This window comes from Populus alba, chromosome 7 (assembly GCF_005239225.2).
Source record: "Populus alba chromosome 7, ASM523922v2, whole genome shotgun sequence".
Lineage (NCBI taxonomy): Eukaryota > Viridiplantae > Streptophyta > Magnoliopsida > Malpighiales > Salicaceae > Populus > Populus alba.
The window spans coordinates 475,106-496,327 of record NC_133290.1 but is presented as its reverse complement, the minus strand read 5'-3'; the positions used below and the strand labels follow the sequence as shown (position 1 = coordinate 496,327).

General features: G+C 32.6%; 3 protein-coding genes across 5 annotated transcripts; 1 reads left to right on the top strand and 2 right to left on the bottom strand.

Moving 5' to 3' along the window:
* On the bottom strand, positions 1 to 1,541 carry LOC118032068 (NAC domain-containing protein 83-like). Of its 2 annotated transcripts, none has more exons than XM_035036659.2 (3): positions 1,250 to 1,541; positions 750 to 1,027; positions 1 to 657 (listed from the first exon to the last, which is right to left on the bottom strand). In XM_035036659.2, exons 1-3 carry the CDS (start codon positions 1,389 to 1,391, stop codon positions 283 to 285), a joined length of 795 nt encoding a protein of 264 aa, XP_034892550.1. In that variant the 5' UTR covers positions 1,392 to 1,541; the 3' UTR covers positions 1 to 282. The 2 variants fall into 2 exon arrangements, with proteins under 2 accessions (XP_034892550.1, XP_034892551.1); XM_035036660.2 differs by having other exon boundaries at positions 4 to 657; positions 750 to 1,012; positions 1,250 to 1,537.
* Positions 1,542 to 11,400: 9,859 nt separating this feature from the next.
* Positions 11,401 to 16,936, top strand: LOC118032069 (endonuclease III homolog 1, chloroplastic). Of its 2 annotated transcripts, XM_035036662.2 has the most exons (11): positions 11,587 to 11,980; positions 12,099 to 12,211; positions 12,298 to 12,361; positions 12,791 to 12,859; positions 13,534 to 13,652; positions 14,752 to 14,818; positions 15,005 to 15,096; positions 15,249 to 15,386; positions 15,466 to 15,570; positions 15,967 to 16,050; positions 16,525 to 16,936. In XM_035036662.2, the coding sequence occupies exons 1-11, from the start codon at positions 11,836 to 11,838 to the stop codon at positions 16,666 to 16,668; spliced, it is 1,140 nt and encodes a 379-aa protein (XP_034892553.1). In that variant the 5' UTR covers positions 11,587 to 11,835; the 3' UTR covers positions 16,669 to 16,936. The 2 variants fall into 2 exon arrangements, with proteins under 2 accessions (XP_034892554.1, XP_034892553.1); XM_035036663.2 differs by lacking the exon at positions 16,525 to 16,936 and having other exon boundaries at positions 11,401 to 11,980; positions 15,943 to 16,052.
* Positions 16,937 to 17,486: 550 nt separating this feature from the next.
* On the bottom strand, positions 17,487 to 20,157 carry LOC118032070 (protein farnesyltransferase/geranylgeranyltransferase type-1 subunit alpha). The gene is made up of 5 exons (XM_035036664.2): positions 19,867 to 20,157; positions 19,437 to 19,546; positions 18,903 to 19,023; positions 18,659 to 18,754; positions 17,487 to 18,350 (listed from the first exon to the last, which is right to left on the bottom strand). Exons 1-5 carry the CDS (start codon positions 20,092 to 20,094, stop codon positions 17,913 to 17,915), a joined length of 993 nt encoding a protein of 330 aa, XP_034892555.1. The 5' UTR covers positions 20,095 to 20,157; the 3' UTR covers positions 17,487 to 17,912.
* Between the last annotated feature and the right edge of the window lie 1,065 nt (positions 20,158 to 21,222).

The window sequence follows — 21,222 nt, the reverse complement described above, 5'->3', positions numbered from 1 at the left end:
ATATACTATTGAATGAGAAGAAGAGCAGCAACTACTGAATACAATATTCATCATCCCAATTAAGCGCAAATCATATTTCTTGATAACATAGTAAGTACGTACTAGCTACATGACTAGAAAAACAGAAAATCAACGAGACATCCTTGCCCAGCTAGACCAGAAACAGTAAGTCGACGAGACATCCTTGCCCTGCAGCTAGAACAAAAACACAATAAACAATTTTTTGTACATATGCAGCAAACAGAGAGCTTAGAAGAAACTAAAAATAGAGACAGCAAAGAACTAGTTCGTCCAGGACCAAAGACTAGGAAATGGCTGCTCATGAACAGCGGGCTCTAGCTCTTCTTGCTGGTTAACATAATAGTGGCCACTACTAGCACACAATGCCGCTAGATAAGGATGGTATGGAGATGGTGGTGGTGGCTGCTGCATATTGTTCCATTGATTATGAGGTTGCTGATCATATCCGCTGTAATGATCCAATGGCATTGTTGAATCTGCAGGCACCAAAGTTTCCTCCTCGTGCTGCTCCGCACCGGCATTTGTCGAGCTACCGGCTTCGAAATCATTCCTCGATGAATGTTGTCTCTTAATACTCTCTATCTCTTCTTGCAAACTTGGTTTTCCCTTGTATTTAATCTTGCAAAGCCTCCACTCCTAATTGATGAAACAGACACGAGAATTTGGCATATAATTACTTAGACTGGTTAACGCACAACAGATATTGATCACTAGCCAGTACTACGTACCGTGGTTCTTGATTCAAGGCTATATTCATGCATAATCCAATTAGTCTTGACGGCGTTATTGCGGTTTCTTTCATTGTCCTTGAACCTATGGAATGTCAAAGGCCTCTTGTTCCCAACAAGAAGTTGATGGTCATTAGCATAAACTTTCTTGACATGGCTTGTAGCTTTCCACCATCCTCGACCGAGTACTTCCCTCGAATCATTTATCTCCCTCTTACAATAGTAGAATCTCTCGCCATTGCTTAAAGCCGTGGATTGACTCCCTGTATGTAAAAATGCTGTAGAGCTTATAAAAGTTAAATAGAAAATTTCCATGGATGGACAAGATAATGGAATATAATTATGATACCATCAAACTTGAACCCTAGACAATACAGCTAGCAGAGCTAGAGGTTCAAACCATGCATTTAACATCATTGCAGAGAAATGGAAGGAAAAAACTTGAGCCCTACATGCTATAGAACAAAGAGAGTAGTGAGTAGTGCATATATATTACACACATTCAAGATCCTGTGGTTCACGTTCATAAACATTCATTTCTAGAATGAAATTGAGTGGCATTTCGTGGCCAGAAGCTTTTCTGTCTAGGACTTGGATGAGCTCTTCGTCAGTGGGATTGAACCTGAACCCATGAGGCACCATCTTCAAGTATAAAATGACCTAATTTCCCTTTTGTTTCAGAGACCTGATTCTGTGAAAGATGACCAGCAATGTTGCTTCTTTATATAGAGGAGAGAAACTAAAAGATGTAAAGAAGAAAAAGAAAGCACAAACATCGATAACACGACACAAGACGAAGAGAGATAGAGATGCTACATTCTGCACTCCACAAAAGAAATCATGCTGGGTCCATATTAGGAGACAAATTACGTCGCAAGCAATGACTTGAGAAAACTTATAATTATGAACATTTTGAACAATGGAAAAACAAAAGGTAAATAAAGTATTTATTGCTGTGATTGTTCCGGATTACGTTTTTCAGTGCTTTTTAAAACTGATTTTTACCTTCAAATATATTTAAAATAATTTTTTTTATATTATTACATTAAAATTATCAAAAACAAATACTAATTTAATATTTTTTAGGATAAACATAATCAAATACAGTATCAACCGCAATATCAAACAATCATGTGGTATTATCAAATTTAGAATTATATCATTTAAAAATTATTAAAAAAAAAAAAACATCTAGTAAAAATATTTTATCTCAATTTACCAATAAAAAAAATTAATAGATATATTCCATCAGTTTGACAAAAAAAAAAAAAATCTTGTAATCCAGCGAGCAAGCTGATCTACTTTGAAACTAACTAGGATCCGTAAGGCTCGGTTGAACTAGCAAATCTACTCGTTGAATCGTTTAGAAAAGATCCTATGTAGCTTTAGGTTCATGAATTTGGTATGTCTAGTTATCTTTTAATTAAAATTATCCACTTATCATTTTATTATTTTATATTTTTTAGGGCTAAAATATGCTAGGGCTTCCTAAATTACTGATCAGAGAGCAAGTAATCCGTATCCAATTTATTGACCGTTAGATAGTCGTCGCTGAAGAAAATTGAAGGTAGATTAGATTTTTCATTCAAACGGGGGTTGGTATTTGTCACATGACTAGCACGGGACACGTAATTAAATTCATGTGATAAATAATATTAATTATTAGGGAGTAATTTAGTCACCCTTTATTAACGCATTTCAAAAGAATTTAATTTTTTTTTTAAAAAATTATTTTTTATGTCTCTCTCGAAGCGAGAATTGTGAAAACAATTCTGCATTAGAATAGGTAAGAGGAGGGTGTGGAATGGGGATTGTTTTTTAAGTAATGTTTTTTCGTTGATATTGTTTAATTTTTTATAACAATACATTAAATTAATTTAAAAGTATTAAAAAAATTAAAAAATTAAAAATAGGGGTGTACCGCACCGTAAGATGCACGCCGTGGAAATGAGCCGGTTCTTCGACTGTTCACATTCAAACTGTCATTTCAAGTTATAAATGAATACAGAAAGGCAAATATTTGGAAAGATTCATCCGTTGAAAAGTGATGGGCTTGATTGGCTGAGCGAGCCATCATATGATCTTCGCCAGATCCTCATGGGCTCGAATTAAACGTGGATGCATGGGACCATCGGCTAGGTTTCGTCTTCATTCAGCTGCTCCTTTTATTTTTTGCCACCATCAGTATCTTATCTCTCTGTACTTCCTTAATTCTTATGACTTTCCCTCCATTTTCTAGATCATCAGAAATTATTACGCCCAAGATTATGTATGTATGTATATACATGTTATTAACCTACAGAAATCTATATTGATACGACAAAAAAACATATATTAAGATATTATTAACATATTAGAGTTTAATATTGTCGAAGAATTATCTCAATCTAATAGTTTAAGTTATTAGGTAAGATATCAAGATATGATTTATATTATTTTCTAACACATCCTCTTAAGTGAAAGCTCTTTAAGTTTAAACCCTACATAGGCCATATATTATCTCGTGCTTGATTTTTTATTAAATAAATTGGGATGGTGAGATTCGAACTCGTGACCGCTTGGTTATTAAGGCTCGAATACCATGTTAAAGAACCATCTCAACCCAATAGCTTGAGTTGTTAGGTAGGTCCTAGGATATGATTTATATTATTTTCTAATACATCCTCTCAAGTGAGGGTTTCTTGGGCTTGAAATTTGTACAAACTTACATTATCTTGTTCTTAATTTTTATCAAATAAATGGAGATTGTGAGAATTTTAATTCTTTGACCGCTTGGTTATCAAGGTTCTGATACAATGTTAAAGAAACGTCTCAATCTAAAAATTTAAACTGTTAAATGAGATCATAAGATATGATTTACATTATTTTTTAGAAAAATATAATGTCATGACACGTTGTTTTGCTTCTAGATAGCTTATATTGAGAGTGCTCGGTTTTTGCCAACGTTTCTGTCATTTCTTAGAAGTTTACATGCTTTAATATTCAAATTCATCTTCTTTCATGAAAAAAAAAGATCATTAACCCTTTAATTTTCATGTAGTGAGATTTCGTTTTCCTTTCCTTTAATAATTTTAAATCCCCATCCAATCCATTGGTCAAGAGTTTCTGGTAAAAAATTATGACAAAATCTTTTGCTGCGATCACTCCCTCTGGCTGGGGAAGACAACACAATTGTGGTCCACAGACAGCCATTAAAGACTGTATCATCAAACAGATTCTTAAAAATAATGGTCTCTTTCACAGTGGATGGATGAAGCATCTTGTTAAGTGTCCAAGAAACATTGATTGGATCATCTATCCGTATAATAATAGTGTTTAACTGTTAGATTGTGGAGCTTTGCCACCAGACAAAAATGGATATCTTGATAAGATCTCAAGGAGTTTACCTCGCTGAAATAAGCTGCTTGCTTTCTTTTCTACTATAACGTATTTGGCAGTGTGGTAGCAGGTTGCTTTTCAAATAACTTTTTCGTGCTCGAAATACATGCAATGATGTTTTTTTATTTTTTAAAAATTATTTTTGACATCAGCACATCAAAACGATTCCAAAAAGTACAAACTGAACTCAATTTTAGCAAAAAAAAAAAAAAATGAATTTAGGCAAAACACCGTTTGGAACGCAATGCCAAACGGTGTCTATATTTGGGAGGTGTTTTTTTTTATATATATGTTATTTTTTAAAGTATATTTTTAAATAATATTTTTTTTTATTTTTTAAAATTTATTTTTAATATTAATACTTCAAAATAATCTAAAAATATATTTTTAACATGTTCAAAATAAAATCTCAAATACCATTTGACAATACAGTTCATTCAGAAATTGCACCGCAATAAAAATATTATTTTTGATGTTTTTTGTCAAAAAAGGATACTAAATATATTTTATCATGTTATTAACATATTGACCCTTTAATTTGATCTATCTTATAGCATATTGAAATAAATTATAAAATTTAATTTTTAATAAATTTAATTTTAAAGGAATGAAATTAAAAAAAACAATTAAAAAAACAAAAAATAACCTGAATTAACCTTAGTTTAAACTATCAAACCCGCAACCTAAATTATGAAACTATAATAACTCGATAAAAAATAAATTATAAAACTGTAATTCTCAATCAACTTAATAATACATCATTTTCTATAGACATTTTCCCAATCAAACCGACACAACACTCAGATTATCAAAATTAATTCAACACAATGTTCTACTAACGCACGTCACGTATATAGATGAAAATGTTTTAATTTTCATTGGTTAGCAACAATAAAGAGTCAAAATTAAGATTTGACTTCTCCATTGTGGAAATTAAAGGAAGAAAACATGAAATTGCAAGTGGAGACGTGCATGTTTATATTAATGTTTATTTAATTTTTTTTTTCAAATAACGAATCGATTTAAATCTTTGAAACGACTAGTGCATACGAGGATATCTTCGACGGTCAAGAAGCCAGATTCCCACCTTGTGGAATTTTTTGCAATCTGATAGACTAAATCTTTCCATTTCATCAATGGATATGGAATCATCTCTAGATTTGCCGTATCTTGTGACTGTGTTGTTGTCACCTTGTAGAATTGTTCAAAAAACAAACAAGATGTGTACGCAGAGATCTTCAATCTTGAAATTCTTCAAGAAGATTGGGTCCTCCAGTGTTTTCTCTTGTTGCTTTTGCTCTTGTGGGGACAGATGGCTGCAGGCATTAACATGGGCAGCTGGAGACACAAAGCATCCATTGCTCTTTCATTTGTGAAACCGAACATCCATGCCCGAGCTAACTAAAGCAAGAACATGACAACCCTGAGGCATAATGCAGCTAAATTAATCAGGTTTTAGATTTATTTTTTAAAAATTATTAGTTAAGTTTCATAAATTTTAAAGTCATTGAAGACTTATATAATCGTTAACTTCAAGATCGTGAAATTAATTAAGATATTAATCTAAAAAAAATTAAGAACATGATAATTTAAGAGATTGTTTAGTTCATTTTTAACTTTACTTCCTCTCTTCACTTCTTTTATTTGTTTTCTAAGCAATTAAAAGCTATTTGATTCTAGTTTTTAAATTTTTTGGGAGTATGGTTGAAGTTGTTTTTCAAAATATTTTTATTTAAATATACATTGAAATAATAATTTTTTACATCATTACATAAACAAAATAAAAAAAAAAACACTGAAAATATTAATTTCAATACAACCAAACCCCAGCGTCGACCAAACCCTAAATTTCATGAACTTGTCCTTGCCAGACAACCTAGCGACCCCACCCTTACCATCCCGAATCCAACTTAGAAAATATTAATGCCTTTTACCTAACGTATCAAATCTGATCTAGTTTGTAAAACAGTGCCAAATAGCTTTGAAAATTTTTAAAAACCACTTTCTTGTTTCAAAAGTTTTTCAGAAAAAACTTGCATGAAAACTATAAAATAAAAAAGATAGAGACAAATATCCTAGACTAACCAAGTCAATGAAGTCAATGGCTCTATTATATTAATAGGATTTTAATTACAATACAGTGGCTAGTTATGGGAATTAAATTATATATATATATAAAAAAAAAAAAACAAGATTAGGTACGCTAATTATGTCAATGTCAAGATTTGCATGCCCTTAATAAAACAAAAGGAGTTCTATTGTTTCCTTCTCAAAGACATCTCCCGTATCTTAAGTGGATTGCAAAAGGAAGAGAATATCTCAGCAGAATCATAATGCTTTGATTAGTTATGCTAAGTTGATAGTGATTGACTCATTTCTCCCTAAGTGATTAACTTATTATAAGTAATCATGTCGTCAAGGTTGTATTCAGACAGAGATCCATTTTATAATCAGCTCAGATATGGATGCTGTCCAGTAGGATCAAGACATAGGGTCACACTGTCTTCCACTACCTCCCCCTCCTCCTCCACCGTCTTTTTCTTCCCCCCTGTAGTTGGTATTACTAGTGGTTTTACTATTCTCAGGCCATCCGATGAGACGGTTTGTTTTCGCGGTTGTTTCTGTGATTAAAACCAACTATGAAAAATAATTATTTGATATCGATTGAAAACTTAATTCATAGACATAGGGTCACACTATCTTCCATTACCTCCTTCTCCTCCTCCGTCTTTTTCTTCCCCTCTTTAGTTGGTATTGCTAGTGGTTATACTATTCTCGGGTCATCTGATAACTCAGAGAATATTTGTTTTCGCGGTTGCTTCTGCATTTGAAACCAATCATAGAAAATAAATGTTTGGTAACGATTGAAAACTTAATTCACTGTGCATGATCCTAGTAATTTCTACATTAAAACACAGGCTCACTAAAAGCAGTACAATGTTGCTTTCAGTGTGGAGCATGTCTCTACTGTTCACGTGAACAGTGGTGCATGTGTCTACTGTTCCGATTGGATCAGGTCCGGTCCAAACTTAAATGCATTGAACCAGGTCCGACCTAGTAAAACAAAAATTATTTTTTATTTTTTATTTTTTATTTTTAATTGTGTTTTATTGATGACGTAACATTTGTAAAATTTGATTGCAATTTCAATTTTATTCCTGGTTATATTTTACCTGATGTTGTTGCACGCTTAAGAAACCAAGAAAACTGTATTTCTTATCGGATATATTTCATACGTGATGGAATTGTAGATAGTTTAATTGAACAATAAAAAATATTTTATATAAAGTATTATTTATTTCATGATGTAATAACAATAGTTAAATCTATAATATTTAAATTAAAAATCATCAATATATATATTATTTTATAACCTCAATTTGAAAATTAATTTTTTAACCCCACACATCAAACTACTTTTTGTTCAACCTCAAATTCAATCACAGTTTTAACCAAACATATATAAATATCAAACCAACTCAACTAAAAGTATCTTTTATAAAACAATTTTTTTCAAACCACAACCACAAAAATTAACACAATATCAAACACACACACCAATCGATCTAGAATTCAACTCAGATCAGGTTATATGTTAAACTTAGTGAGAGGTGATTTAGTCAAATATATCTTACTTGGTGAATCAACCTATGACCAATTAAAACATTAGTGAAACCGGATTTATTTTTATTTTAAAAAAATAAAAAATGATAACATTTTTATTTTAAAAAAAAATCTTAAAATGATGTAAGTTTTTGATCAATTTTTGTTCTCGTGTTCCAATAACTATGATTATTTAAGTTAGTTTACAAATTATCTAAACAAATTAAAAGAGCATGATTATGCTACGGAGCTTCAATGTTCCTTATTTTTCTTCTTCTTTTTGTTTTTTTTTTTTCAATTCAGCATCTCTTTAGAATAATCGGATGGAATTAACCTTGGAATTATGGTTGAACTACAAGATTAAAAGATAAAAGATTGTTATAAAGAGAGAAATTATTTGGTTGTCACGATTTCATAAATCAAAATGGTCAAGTTTGATATCAAGATTTTTTATTCGATGAGAAGAGTTTGGTGGTGATTGTTTTTTGTCCTTAACTTGCTTAACAAACATACCAGAGCTTAGAAAAATTTGTGATCTTGATTTGATTTTTCAGTTTTCAATTGATTTTTTTTTTATTTTAAGAGATCAAGAGGGTTTATTAAGACTTGTTGGGTGTTTCTTAGGTTTTTGCATGTGAAAATTGATTGAAAATGTGATGTTTGGTAAAAAAAACACAAGCTCGCTTATTTACTCAATTTCAAGTCACTTCGACCACCTGAAACTAGGGAAGCATGTAATATGTTTTTTATTGTAGTAGATGATGCGGCGCTTGCTTTATATTTTTTTTAAATAAGGAATTTACAACCCTTAATAAAAAAAGTACGGCCAGGTGCGTAGGCTTGACTTGCAATTAGATGGCAAACACTGGGATTGACACTTTTCTATCTTTTTCTTTGATTTTTTTACACTAAAACAATTACCATACAAATTCACTTACTCTTCAATTTTGATTTAGTTCTTAAATAATATTATATATTTTTTTAATTTTAATAATTTATTTTTTCACTTATTACATGTTTGATATTAAAGTAACAATACTAATAATAAATTATTCATGAAAATTCAATTCAAATAATTTTTTTTAAAAAAAAAATATGTAGATTTTAAACATGATTTTATCACATTTTGTTTTTTTGTAACTTTCAACTTCACTTGAAACATGGACACATTATCTTGATATTTCTTTCAAACTTACTTTAATAATCATAAAATATAATATTTTTAATAGGAATAATTCTAGTTAAAAATATTACATTCGTTAATATAAGGCAACAATAAAATTTATTTTAGACTTGAAAAAATATATGTCTTGTGTTTATTTAAAATGACTTGAAAATTTATCTTAATGGGAAAAATATATATTTTTAGATTTATTAATAATATATAAAAAAAATTCTCGATATCACGGCATAGCATGCAAACTAGTTAAAACCAAACCTAATTATTTGGTCCAGTCAAATTTAAGCTCTTTACATGAAAATTAGAAAATCTAAGAGGATTTTATTTGTCCTAATTTAGCACAAGGATTGAACTCTCGTGATCAAGAAAGTAGCATGATCCTTTAATCATCATATCAACCTTTTAGATTAGCTTCCATTGCATATGATCTTGCACAAAATTAAACAAGAATGCTATAAAGAAATAAATAGTAAATAACAAGAAAAAAATTTAAAATTTGTGTGATCCTAGCACAGAACTCAATAGCCAATCCCATTATTTTAATGAATCACATATATCTTTTTTTAAAAAATCTCTTCTGAGTACGATAGGTGTTTGTTTTTATGTTTTAAAAGTACTTTTAAAAAAAATTAATTTTTATTTTATTTTTTTTTACTTAAAATTATTTTTTTAGTATTTTCAAATTATTTTGATACGTTGATATTAAAAATAATTTTTTAAAAATAAAAAAAATTATTTTAATATATTTTTAAATAAAAAAATACTTTAAAAATCAATAACCATTATATTTTTCAAACAAGTATTCAAGTTTTATAAGATGGACAGTAGCTGGGCCTCCAATGTTTATAGCTATGGCCTAGCATCATCAGCACAAAGCTCAGGATCGAGCACTAGCAAGCCCGGCTCATGAGTCACTCTTTCCTATAATAAATCTTGAACCCCACCAAAAATTACCATTAAATTGTTTTATATTAAGCTTTTATTAAAGGAAACCATCAGCACCCGAGATTTAGCTAATCTAATCAGTTTAAATTAAAAAAAAATGAAAAAAACTCTGTTAATCTAGTATAAAACTCTGGTTAACTCAGTTAAAAATCCAATTATAATTTGCTAACTATTTAATTTTTTTTAAAAAATAATATTATCTTAATTTATATAAAAAAATTAGAATTTAATCAGGTTAAAATCATAACGAGAGCCTTGGATGCGTTCAATAACCAGATACAATCTATGAGTAAATCAATGAAAAATCTTCCTAAAACTCGTTTATTTATCAGTGATTCAGTACCCACTCGATCCAAAAATTCCACTTTGATGGTGTATGGTAATGTGGTTGCCGGTGAGGTTCACCCGCAACCACATATCTTAGTGTTTGGTAACAGAAAAAAAAATGATTTTTATTAGTGGGACCCACCAATTTTCACTGTTGCTCCACAGGTTTGGAGAAGCAGCATTTCGTGGTGAGAAAGTAACCTCAACAGTGGAGCATGACTCCATTGTTCATTGAACAGTGGAGCATCACGTGAACAATTTTTTTTTTTTAACTAGTGCGCAAAGTTTTTTTTCCCGAAAAACTAGTACAGATAATTAATTGCTCTTGTATTGTTCACGTGAATGTGAACAATATATTTTTTTTAAAAATTAGTTTAAGGTAAATTAAATTTGTTCGTACTGTAATCTCAATTTTATTTCTGATAATATTTTACTTAATTTTATTGCACACAGGATAAATCATGATAACTGTAGTTATTGTCGAATGAATTTTATATGTAATGAAATTGTTGATTTTTTTTTTTAAAATTGTGTTTTACTCGAAAAACTAGTACTTAATATTATTTAATAACACTACATAAATTAGAAGGATATCATATGATGACGTAGCATTTGTGAAATTTGATCGCAATTCCAATTATGTTATTGTCAGGCCCAGCCTAGTTAAAAAAAAATTCAGTTTTTTTTTTATTATTTTAATTGTGTTCTATTCAAAAAATTAGATGGAAATCGCTTGATGACGTAACAAAAAATTCAGTTTTTGTTGTTGCGTACTTAAGAAACCATGAAAAATATAGTCCTTGTTGGATAGATTTTGTATGTGATAACATTGCACATAGTTTAATAGAATAATAAAAAATATTTGATATCAATATTATTTATTTCATGATGTAATAGCAGTAGTTAAATTTACAATACTTAAATTAAAAATCATTAATATTAATATATATATATATATATATTTTAATTATTTTATAACCTCAATTTAAAAAGCATTTTTTAATCAAACACGTTAAACTATTTTTTCTTTAATCTCAATTTCAACTACAGTTTTAACCAAACACTTATTTTTTCAAACCAACCTCAATTAAAAATATTTTTTATAAAAATAACTTTTTTCAAATCACAACCACAACAATTACCGTAATACCAAATAAACTCTTTATCTATGAACTTGGTAGCTCGGTTGATGGGCACTTATGGAAGCTCATCTTGCATACAATTTTAGGGTTCCAAGCCCCTCCTTCATCTTGCACCTCCCTTCTATTACTTTTAGATTATAATGATTATAATCCGAACTTGCTTAGCTAAAGTAAGCTATTAAATATACAAATCATACCCTCCACCAATCTATGTAAGTTCTATGAGGTTCCTCTTGAGTTTAAAAATCAGTATTTTATCAACATTTAACTCCAATAAAAGTAATTTTTTTTACCTCTTTCAACTCCTGCAAACTGCTTGATTAAATTTATCTTTAGATGATCTTGTTTAATTACTTGAATTTATGCTGCCATAATCGAGAAGATTTGCTGATCTGCCTCCTATATCATGTTATAAAATAAATAAGTAATGTAGCAAAATCTATAGGGGTCTTAAAATGAAATAAATATAATTCTCCTGTCTCTCTATATTCCCGAAAAAACAAAGCCTAAAATGTCTGTAGCTGTCATCAGAGTTCCTTGTTCACTACAAACGACATTCGGGCTCATCGTCAAATGTAAAAAAATGCCAAACACAAGATTCTCCTCTAAATCCCTCCAATCCAAAACAGAGATTTCCACTTCAGACACAGTGCCAGGTCAGAGAGAACCAAAACTAAACTCCCCAAATGTCCTTATTTCAGTGCTTCTTATTAAAGATTGAATCTTTTTCGGTTTTTAAGGATACCCTTTTGATCCTTTGTTCATGAATGTCAGGTCCCAATGAAGTTTCTGTGCCAGAAGTTCGTGTTTTTGTGAGGAAAAGGAAAGTGAAAACTACTGTTGAGGCTGCTGAAAAGGAGGTTAAAGTAGAGCCCAGGAAGCAGAAAGTAAGAGTCTTTTTCGTGTCTTTTTTCTTTATATAATGTTATTGTTTTTATAGGATTAATAACTTCAATTAATCTTTGTGGTGTAGTTATCTGCTTTACCTGACATTGAAGAATTTGCATACAAGAAAGGAAATGGTTCTGCCCTGATAAGTAAGTGATACCTTCTTTAGCAAAGGTTGTAAAGGCATGGAATTTAAGTAGGAGAGGATGAAAAGAGAAAGTGGGTAACTTTGATTGAGAAATTTGCTTGGGGTATGGTGGGTTAGTTTTCATTTGCTTGTTTTTTGAGTAAAGTTAAAGGCTTTCCTTTTTTTTTTAATGTGCTTTCCTTACCTCTGTTTGAGGTCGAGGATGTTTAGAGTGTATAATGTTATGTCGCGTGAAGTTAAAGTGAAAATTTTCTGTTTTTAAAGTACTTCATACCTATTCTTGGCCTTGGGTGCTTTACTTGAAAGTGCACGGTCTGTTGGTAGTTCAAAATTGTTAAGCTTGTGACATGGATTTTAAATGTTATACTATCGTTTGGTTTGTTGTTCATAACATAAAGAGTACTGATTTCTCTTAGAAATGGTTCTGCAGGCAAGTTAAAATCTACCGAAAATGCGTTTCCTGTGGACAGTGAAGCTGCTTCTATTATCAGTTCAGCAGGTATGCAGAACTGAAAGGTGTCAAATTGATTTTGGATTTGGCAGGTGAAGGGTAGGAGAGTATTGTAAAGATATTTGTGTTTTCCATATATATGTGGATGGAAAAACATTTTCTTGTGGGAGCATTATTGGTTGAAAGAAACTAATGAGTGATCCAGATTCTCATAACTTAAACCCATGGAAAATCTCTCTCATAAAAGCATTTATAAAGCGCATAGAATCAAAGATCTGAGAGGCGGTGAATATGGATTTAGGGTTAAGGGTGGCAGTTACTTTCATGCGAATACTATTTGTTGGATGAAGCATGCAGTTGAAGGTATATTCTGCTAGCATACAGTTGAAGCAATATTTTGATATCAGATATAATTGTGGTAACTAGAAAAAAAGGACAACGGGTATATTGCTTCAATCATTTGAATGAGCCATTCTCCATGTTAATCACAACATTCCATATTTGTCGCTGTTGACTTGGCTAATTTTATCAGTATCATATATTCAAGTGGGTTATTAGTTGACATTGTCAATTGACTTAGAATTTTGTAGTTTGTGTAACTGGATCTGATATTTAGAGGAGGCAGGATTTTGATGGGGATATATTAAATAATGAACACATGTAGATATTGTTTCTGTTTTCTTTTGTTGCTTGTTGGTAATGATATGTTTTATTTGATAAAGGTGAACCACCTCTCAACTGGGACAAAGTCCTTGAAGGGATTCACAAAATGAGGTCTTCTGAAGATGCACCAGTAGACACCATGGGATGTGAGAAAGCTGGCATTTCTCTTCCTCCTGAGGTATTGTTCATTTCCATTATGCATATTACTCTAACAAAAGCATATTTATATTACCTTTGTTTTCTGTAATTCAAACTTGAGCAAAATGGTCCCCTACTTTCTCTCTTAATTTTTATTAATAATTTCCCGCCTATGCTTCCATGTGATTGTATCAGTTTATGGCTTTGTATTTTTTTGTAATTTTATGTAGCTGTCACACTGAGAAACTTTGTTAGATGTCCCATTTTGTTGCATATTGTGACCTTAGGTCTCAAAGTGCCTGCTTGGTGGCTATGCAGACCCACCCATGAGGTGGCTCAGAAGTTTTTCAAGACTTGCTAAAATCGTAAACTTACATCTCTAGATACTTGATTGTGTTTAATGGGTGCCTCCATCTGCAGAGTTTGTAGACCTTAGGTCTCAAAGTGTCTGCTTGGTAGCTATGCAGACCACCCATGAGGTGGCTCAGAAGCTCTTCAAGACTTGCTAATATTGTAAACTTACATCTCTAGATATGTGAGCGTGTTTAATGGGTGCCTCCATCTGCAGAGTTTGTAGCTGTTCTTTTTTGAAGGAGGTGCTTTATTTGTAATAGATTATACCTACTGTCCAGTCTTTGGGAGACCTTTCAGCTTACTGTGATGGAGCCTGTTATTTTATTTTGGATTTTCTGTTTCTTATAAAAAACTATTACCCCATTCAGGCTTCAGTTTTAACAGATTGTTGTTTGGCACGAACCTCTTAAGAATGATCATTTGGTCATTTTAAAAGAAGAGTCAACTGTCAACTATTCTTAGCTTTGAAAATGTTGTGCTAATACAAGAAACTAGAACCAATTCTGACTCATTATCTGTGGAGAATTATCTCTGAGCATTTGGATTGGCAATCAATTTCTTGTATTTGACTGATAAATGAGTTTTTGTGGATTTTCTGGGACAGCATTTTCAGTGATCTCTATCTTCTGACTTGTTTTACTGAAAGTTTGGAGCTTTAACAAATATTTGATGTCAATTTCATTTCTGATTATCTTCCAAAGTACTTGTAGTTTTGCTTTTTGGTGGGTTCTAAATTCTTAGAATTTGGTAGTATAACAATATTTTGACTCCTCTCTTTTGTTTAGGAAAGAAGATTTGCAGTCTTGGCGTCAGCACTTCTCTCAAGCCAAACAAAGGATCATGTTACTCATGGCAAGTTCATACCAATAAATAATAAGTTTGTCATCATTAAAAAATGTCTTATTCTCCAAATTGCATTTGTGTGCTTCTTCAATTATGATATTATTCTAAGAGCTTGAGAATATCCAGTTACCTGAAAACTTGCATGTGGCATGTCATGCTATTTGCTGTTTCACAGATAGGTTGTTTTGAGTGCAGGAGCAATTCAGCGTCTTCAGCAAAACAATCTGCTTACTGCTGATGCCATTGACAAAGCTGATGAAACAGCAATCAAGGACTTGATTTACCCGGTATGTGTTCTCACAACAACATGAACAGATGAGGGGAAGCTATCTTGTTTTACTGAGACATTCAGCATCTAAGTAAATGGGTTATTTACTATTATTACTATTACTATTATTATTATGATTTGCGGCATTGGTTAATTATGCTTTTTCTTCAGGTTGGCTTTTATACAAGAAAAGCTAGTAATTTGAAGAAAATTGCAAAAATTTGTCTCTTGAAGTATGATGGTGATATACCTAGTTCTTTGGAGGACTTACTGTCCCTTCCAGGGATTGGACCAAAGATGGCTCATTTGGTATGGCCTTAATTAAATAATCTTTATAATAAGGATGCTGGCTTAGTTTGTTAAAGTTTTTTTGTGTGTGGGACTTTAGGTAATGAATATTGCTTGGAACAATGTTCAAGGGATTTGTGTAGATACTCATGTGCACCGCATTTGCAACCGCCTTGGATGGGTGGCACGGCCAGGCACAAAACAGGTACCTTCCCATGCATTTCTTCCTGGTGATGTTTTTGTGTGATTTTACTCATGATTTCCTTTTCTTTTCTGGATCTTACTTGTTATGAAGTTCCAATGATAATGCATCGAGCATTAAATGATTATTGTAAAAGTTCCAAATTTAGTATAATTTCAAGGAGGATCTAGCAAAGGCCTACATAGATTGTGACCTTGTAATGTGTGAACACATAAAGCTATTTCATTTATCATATCTATGCTTCCTCTACTGTTTATGATGAACACAAATCAGATAAATGAAACTTACCATCATAAATTGTCTCCCTTTGTCTCTCTATATATTTGCACTAAGTTTTTATGCTTCTTTCTCTGTGTTTATATTCATTTTTATCAGTTCTTTTCCCCCCCTTACTGCTAGAAAACTTCAACTCCTGAGGAAACAAGGGAGGCTTTGCAACTATGGCTTCCAAAGGACGAATGGGTTCCAATAAACCCTCTTTTGGTACGTGTAGCTCATTCATGTACACTCAAACATGCATCACACAGGTTCACAAAAATAATTGGCTGAAGTGAAAGTAGATATATAGTGCTCTTATGTGTATGCAATCAAAATGTGCATGTCTAGCATTCTCAACTGTACATATGCAAGTCGGTGCATGTCAAATTCGTGTTCCATTTATTGAAGCATTTTGAAAAACTTGTAATCTTGGAATGTCCTTGTTTATTTAAGCTGTCTTCTGGAGTTATGCAACAAAAGATTATGGTAGGCTTATCTGAGCCTCCTAGTGTACTATTTTTTGAATCAGTGGCCTAGTACCAAGTGCCCCAGGACATGTTACGTCTTTGACTGGTGCAAAAGGAGCTGCACAATTCCTCTCTTTCAATGTTATGCAGTTACTGTCTAGCCGTAACATAAACTCATAGGCATTTTAGGGATATTAACCGAATGCAATTTATTGCTTATGAAATCGAACAGGTGGGATTTGGACAGACAATTTGTACTCCACTTAGACCTAGATGTGGAATGTGCTGCGTAAGTGAATTCTGTCCATCTGCATTCAAGGAGACCTCAAGTCCGGCATCCAAGCAGAAAAAGTCCGGTGGGAGCAAAAAGCTCTAAAACACTACTCGGTTTTGATTTTTGGCCTCCTGTTCATACGTTGTTTTTTTTGCATTGCAATAGCCGAGGAAGTATAGTTTTAAGCTATTCCGTTTTGTGGCATTCTGCTGTGTATCAAATGTTGGTGCTTCATAAAAGATGGTGCCCTTATTTTCTTGGCAAGGCGATAGAAGCAATGCAGTTTTGGGAGGGGAATGAGTGCTATCTTAAACAAACTTGTATATTTAACGATTGAATCAAATTCATATCTAATTTGCTTTACTTTAAATATACATTCAACATAAAGCATTTCATTAGTGGTACAGAATTTTTCAAGTTGTTTTCTTATTCTCTGAAAATTTAGATTGGTCCAATGGAGACCCAACAGGCCCTGGTCTATCCAATCAAGTAGCCAATCTCAATCCCTAAATCCCTTACCCCACCCTTTTCATGGTTTTAAATTATGTTGTTCTATTAGAAATCTCTAGTTTCCAACCTCTCTTGGCTCGAATTTAAGATGATTTACTAGAAGTACAAGTTCTTAACCTAGGGACTCTTGGGGACCTTGTGCTCTAAAACTGATTATTAGTGCTAATGGCCATGTATTGTAGTTGACGATTCATTTCGTCAATGCTTAAATGAGAATTTCCAAGAATGCAAGCATGAAAATCAAATCAATGCAACTTTTCATTCTCAGGCCTGCCCTTCTGTATTTTCTGCTAAGAGCAGCCTTGAGTTGTGACCCCCAAGATTACTAGGGCAGATTCACTATAACCCTCCTGTCACATGCCATTACCAGAAATTGCTAGCGATGGTGAAGGCATTCTGTACATCATATGGAAGCAAAATAAATACCTGCAATTTTACTTTATATTGCATCTCCGCTACATCTCTACCATGAGTAGAAATTTTGTACTGCCAGTTTCAGGCACTACAATACTACAAATGCCAAGCACCATTGTATTATAAAAGTATAACGGCATTGAATTTATGGTCTAGTAATGCAACACACCACACAAAACAACACAAAGTGTAGCCAGTTACAAATATGGTGGATGTTTGAGTGAATTAGTTGGCCTTGAAAGAAGTTTAACTAGAATGCCACGCCAAAACCAAATTTGATGGGGTTTTCCGTACTCTTGAATCATTCACGTCACCAGAACGCCATTTTCTAAACCATGCCCTCGGTCCTTGCTACCATCCTGTCCTCACTAACCATCTCTTATAAACTAACAAGAGTAGAGAGCCACAGATGGGTGCTTCAACTATACAGAGACTGGTGAAGGCAACTTGCTCTTGCGCCATGTCCAATAGTTAACTCTCATTGGGTCCACGTGCCGCAAGATAGAACAAATTGTTTTTGCCAAGTCAGAATCTGCTGGGTCGGAGTTTGAAGGTCTCAGAGAATCTACAGCATCTCTAAACTCTTGGTTAGCTTGGAAACCATGGGAGAGAAGATCCAAAAGTGTGCTCAGAGCAAAGACATGGTTGGCTTCAGCACTCAAAACCTTCAAACATACAGAAGAAACCTGAGGATCGCTGATCCAAGACTTGGGGTCATTTTTGTAGAGGCCGCGAAGATATCTCCATGGGCTCTCATTCCCAGGGTTGCCTAAAATGGCCTCAATAGTGTACTTTACTTCTGACTCTCTCGTGGCTTCTAGGCCTCCCAGGAGGGGAGATCTAGTTACCACAAAATATCTCTGTCATGGAACAAACAGATAAAAATAAATTGTTGTGCCAAAGAGAAGAACCATATATGCAAAATGGAAGCACAAAAAAGGTAAAATGAATGTGATACCAAAAGTTTCTGACTTGAATGTTAAATCACTGTGGAAACATGAGAAACCTTGTAAATCAGGCACCTTCTTCCCTTCTTTTATTATTAGTCTATAAGCATGATGTCAGTATAACGGACTCTCAATATATAATTAAGATATGCACAGAACACTTCATCTTTGTTATGATATGGTTAGGGTAAAAACAGCATGTGCAACAAACTTGTACTTACTTGATTCCAAGCAGAATTATTGAAAACATCTTCTTCAAGCAGCTGATGACAGTAGTCGAGTTCATTTTCCCACCCTCCCAAGGCCTGCAATACCCACTGCACCAGGAGAGGGAAAAACCAACAATTTACTTAAAACCATAATAAACGATGTGTACAAGAATGACAAACATTGAAAAATATCATACCAATGAGAGCTCTATGACACATATCTAATATAAGATGGGGTGATTGGAGAACAACAAACCTGCCTATGAGACCAGGCATGATAATTTTTGGCATCAAGAGAAAACATCCTCCTTGTAAACTCAAGTTCCTTAGATGCGGCATCAGTTCCCAATTTCTCAGCAATCCACCGCCTATGATGCCTGCAAAAAATCCAATATTACAATTAACATTATGGAATTTACAAGATCATTTAATAACTAAAAAGGAGAAAATTCTTGACATTGACCGATCAGGTAGCCTACGGGGTTTCTACAGACGTCCTTCAAAGAACATAATGTACAATACACCAACCCCGTCTATAAAACGAGTTTGGAATCAAATTGAGTAGCTTTCCTAAAGAAATTGCACCGACGATGAGAACTTCAAAAAAAAAAAAAAAAGAAGCTGCTAACATTAAAAATTACAGCTGATCTCAAAGAATTAATTAAAATACTCTTTCGAACTATAAACTGCACCACTCAAGGTGGCAGGCACCATCTACTTTAAAGGTAACTTAATCAACTAATCTGTGAATAGAATCATCTCAAATTCAAATGAAGATATATTTGCTCACCATATCTGATAATTTTTGGGGTTCCTCTCTGAAATCCCCGACATAAAATTCAGTTCTTCATTCAAGTCTATGCCCAATGCATCAAGTATCAATCTTCTGAAATGCCACACCTTCAAAACAAACAATAGAAACAGTTTAGCAAGTCTCTCACCACATTGACAATTGGTGAAGAACCCCATCCTAGACGTTCAAAAAACAAAAACAGTTGCAAATCAAGACACAATCCATTACAAAACTCACAATATTTTGCAAAAACAAAACAAACCCACAATCCTAAGCACCATAAAAAACCAAGACAATCCACAAAAATCCAAAAAAGACACGAACTTTAAGCACAGAACAAACAACCAACAGGGCCACAAAAAAAAAACCCACCAAAGCACAAACAATCAACACATAAGTACACAAAAACAAATAGTGGGGCACTTACAGTGTAATTTCCAGGATTCAAGAGAATAGCTTGATGAGTGAGTTGAAGTGCACGAGGAGAAAACTCATTAGCTTTGTAAACAGCACGGAAATAGTCCATGGTTTCAATGAAATCTGGCTTGTAAGCGATGGGGACAACTGGGTTCGGTCCATCATCTTGTGGGATTGGTGTCACGTCTGCCCACTCTGGATCCTGGCTGAGCCGCCATTGGTGCTCCTCTGCATCCATGTCTTTGACAGTACTTGGGGACGAAGATCAAAGAGAAAGTAAAGAACTTAGCTTTATGGGGGCCATATATATATATATATATATATATTGGCAGTAATTAAAATAATATATATTTTTTATTTTTTAAAAAATATTTTTAACATAAATTCAAAAACTTCAAAAAATTTAATTTCTAATAAACAAAATTTTAACAACAATACCAAAATAGCAATTAACAATTAGTTTCTAATGCAGATGTGCTATGGGAATGTGTGGTTAAGGAAAATAAATTTATAGGTTTCGTGAAAGATTCAATTATTAAAAGTAATTAAGCTGAAATTCTATGATCTCTTTCCCGTTTAAAGGAAGGCCTCTCCTTGCTTGTCACGTAACCATTGTTTTCAGACCTGCCGTTCTCATAATAATAATAATTTTTGCCCCCAATCTTCATGCGGCTATATCCATACCTTAGCTATCCTTTTGGACTAGCCAGTGATCCAGGAAACTATGGAAACCATTTCTACAATCTTTCCTGCGATAACAATTTCGTAAGGACAAGGTGTTAGTTCCAAGGATTGAACTTCAATGTTCTGTAAATGGATTCCCATTCCACCGCTAAGGACATTTGCCCTCAATCTTCATGTTTGCATCTTTATTTGGTGTAGTGTTTTTATTTATGATTACACGGATGTTTTTTTAAATATTTTTTATTTAAATTTAGTTTTTATATTTATATATTAAAACAATTTAAAATTAAAAATATTTTTTTAAATATAAAAACAAACACTCTTTAATTGATGGCTTCGACTTCTAAATTGATGGATTGTAAGAGTATGTATGTCCATGGCATTAGAATGGGATTATTTTGTCAATTCAATTCAAAAAAATCTCCCATTCACTCTAGCACAAAATAACTTTTGTTGTTTGATTCTTGTTGTAATAAATATTTGTATGGCTTCAGACTTGCTCTTATGTGCAAGTAGTAGGAGGCTAAATACATGTTTGTTAGACTTGATTAAGAATATATTTTGTTTTGTGGTAGTTTTTGTAGTTATGATTTGAAAAAAAAAAAATGTTTTATAAAAAAATATTTTTTATTAAGAATGATTTAGTGTTTATATATGTTTGGTTAAAACTATGATTAAAATT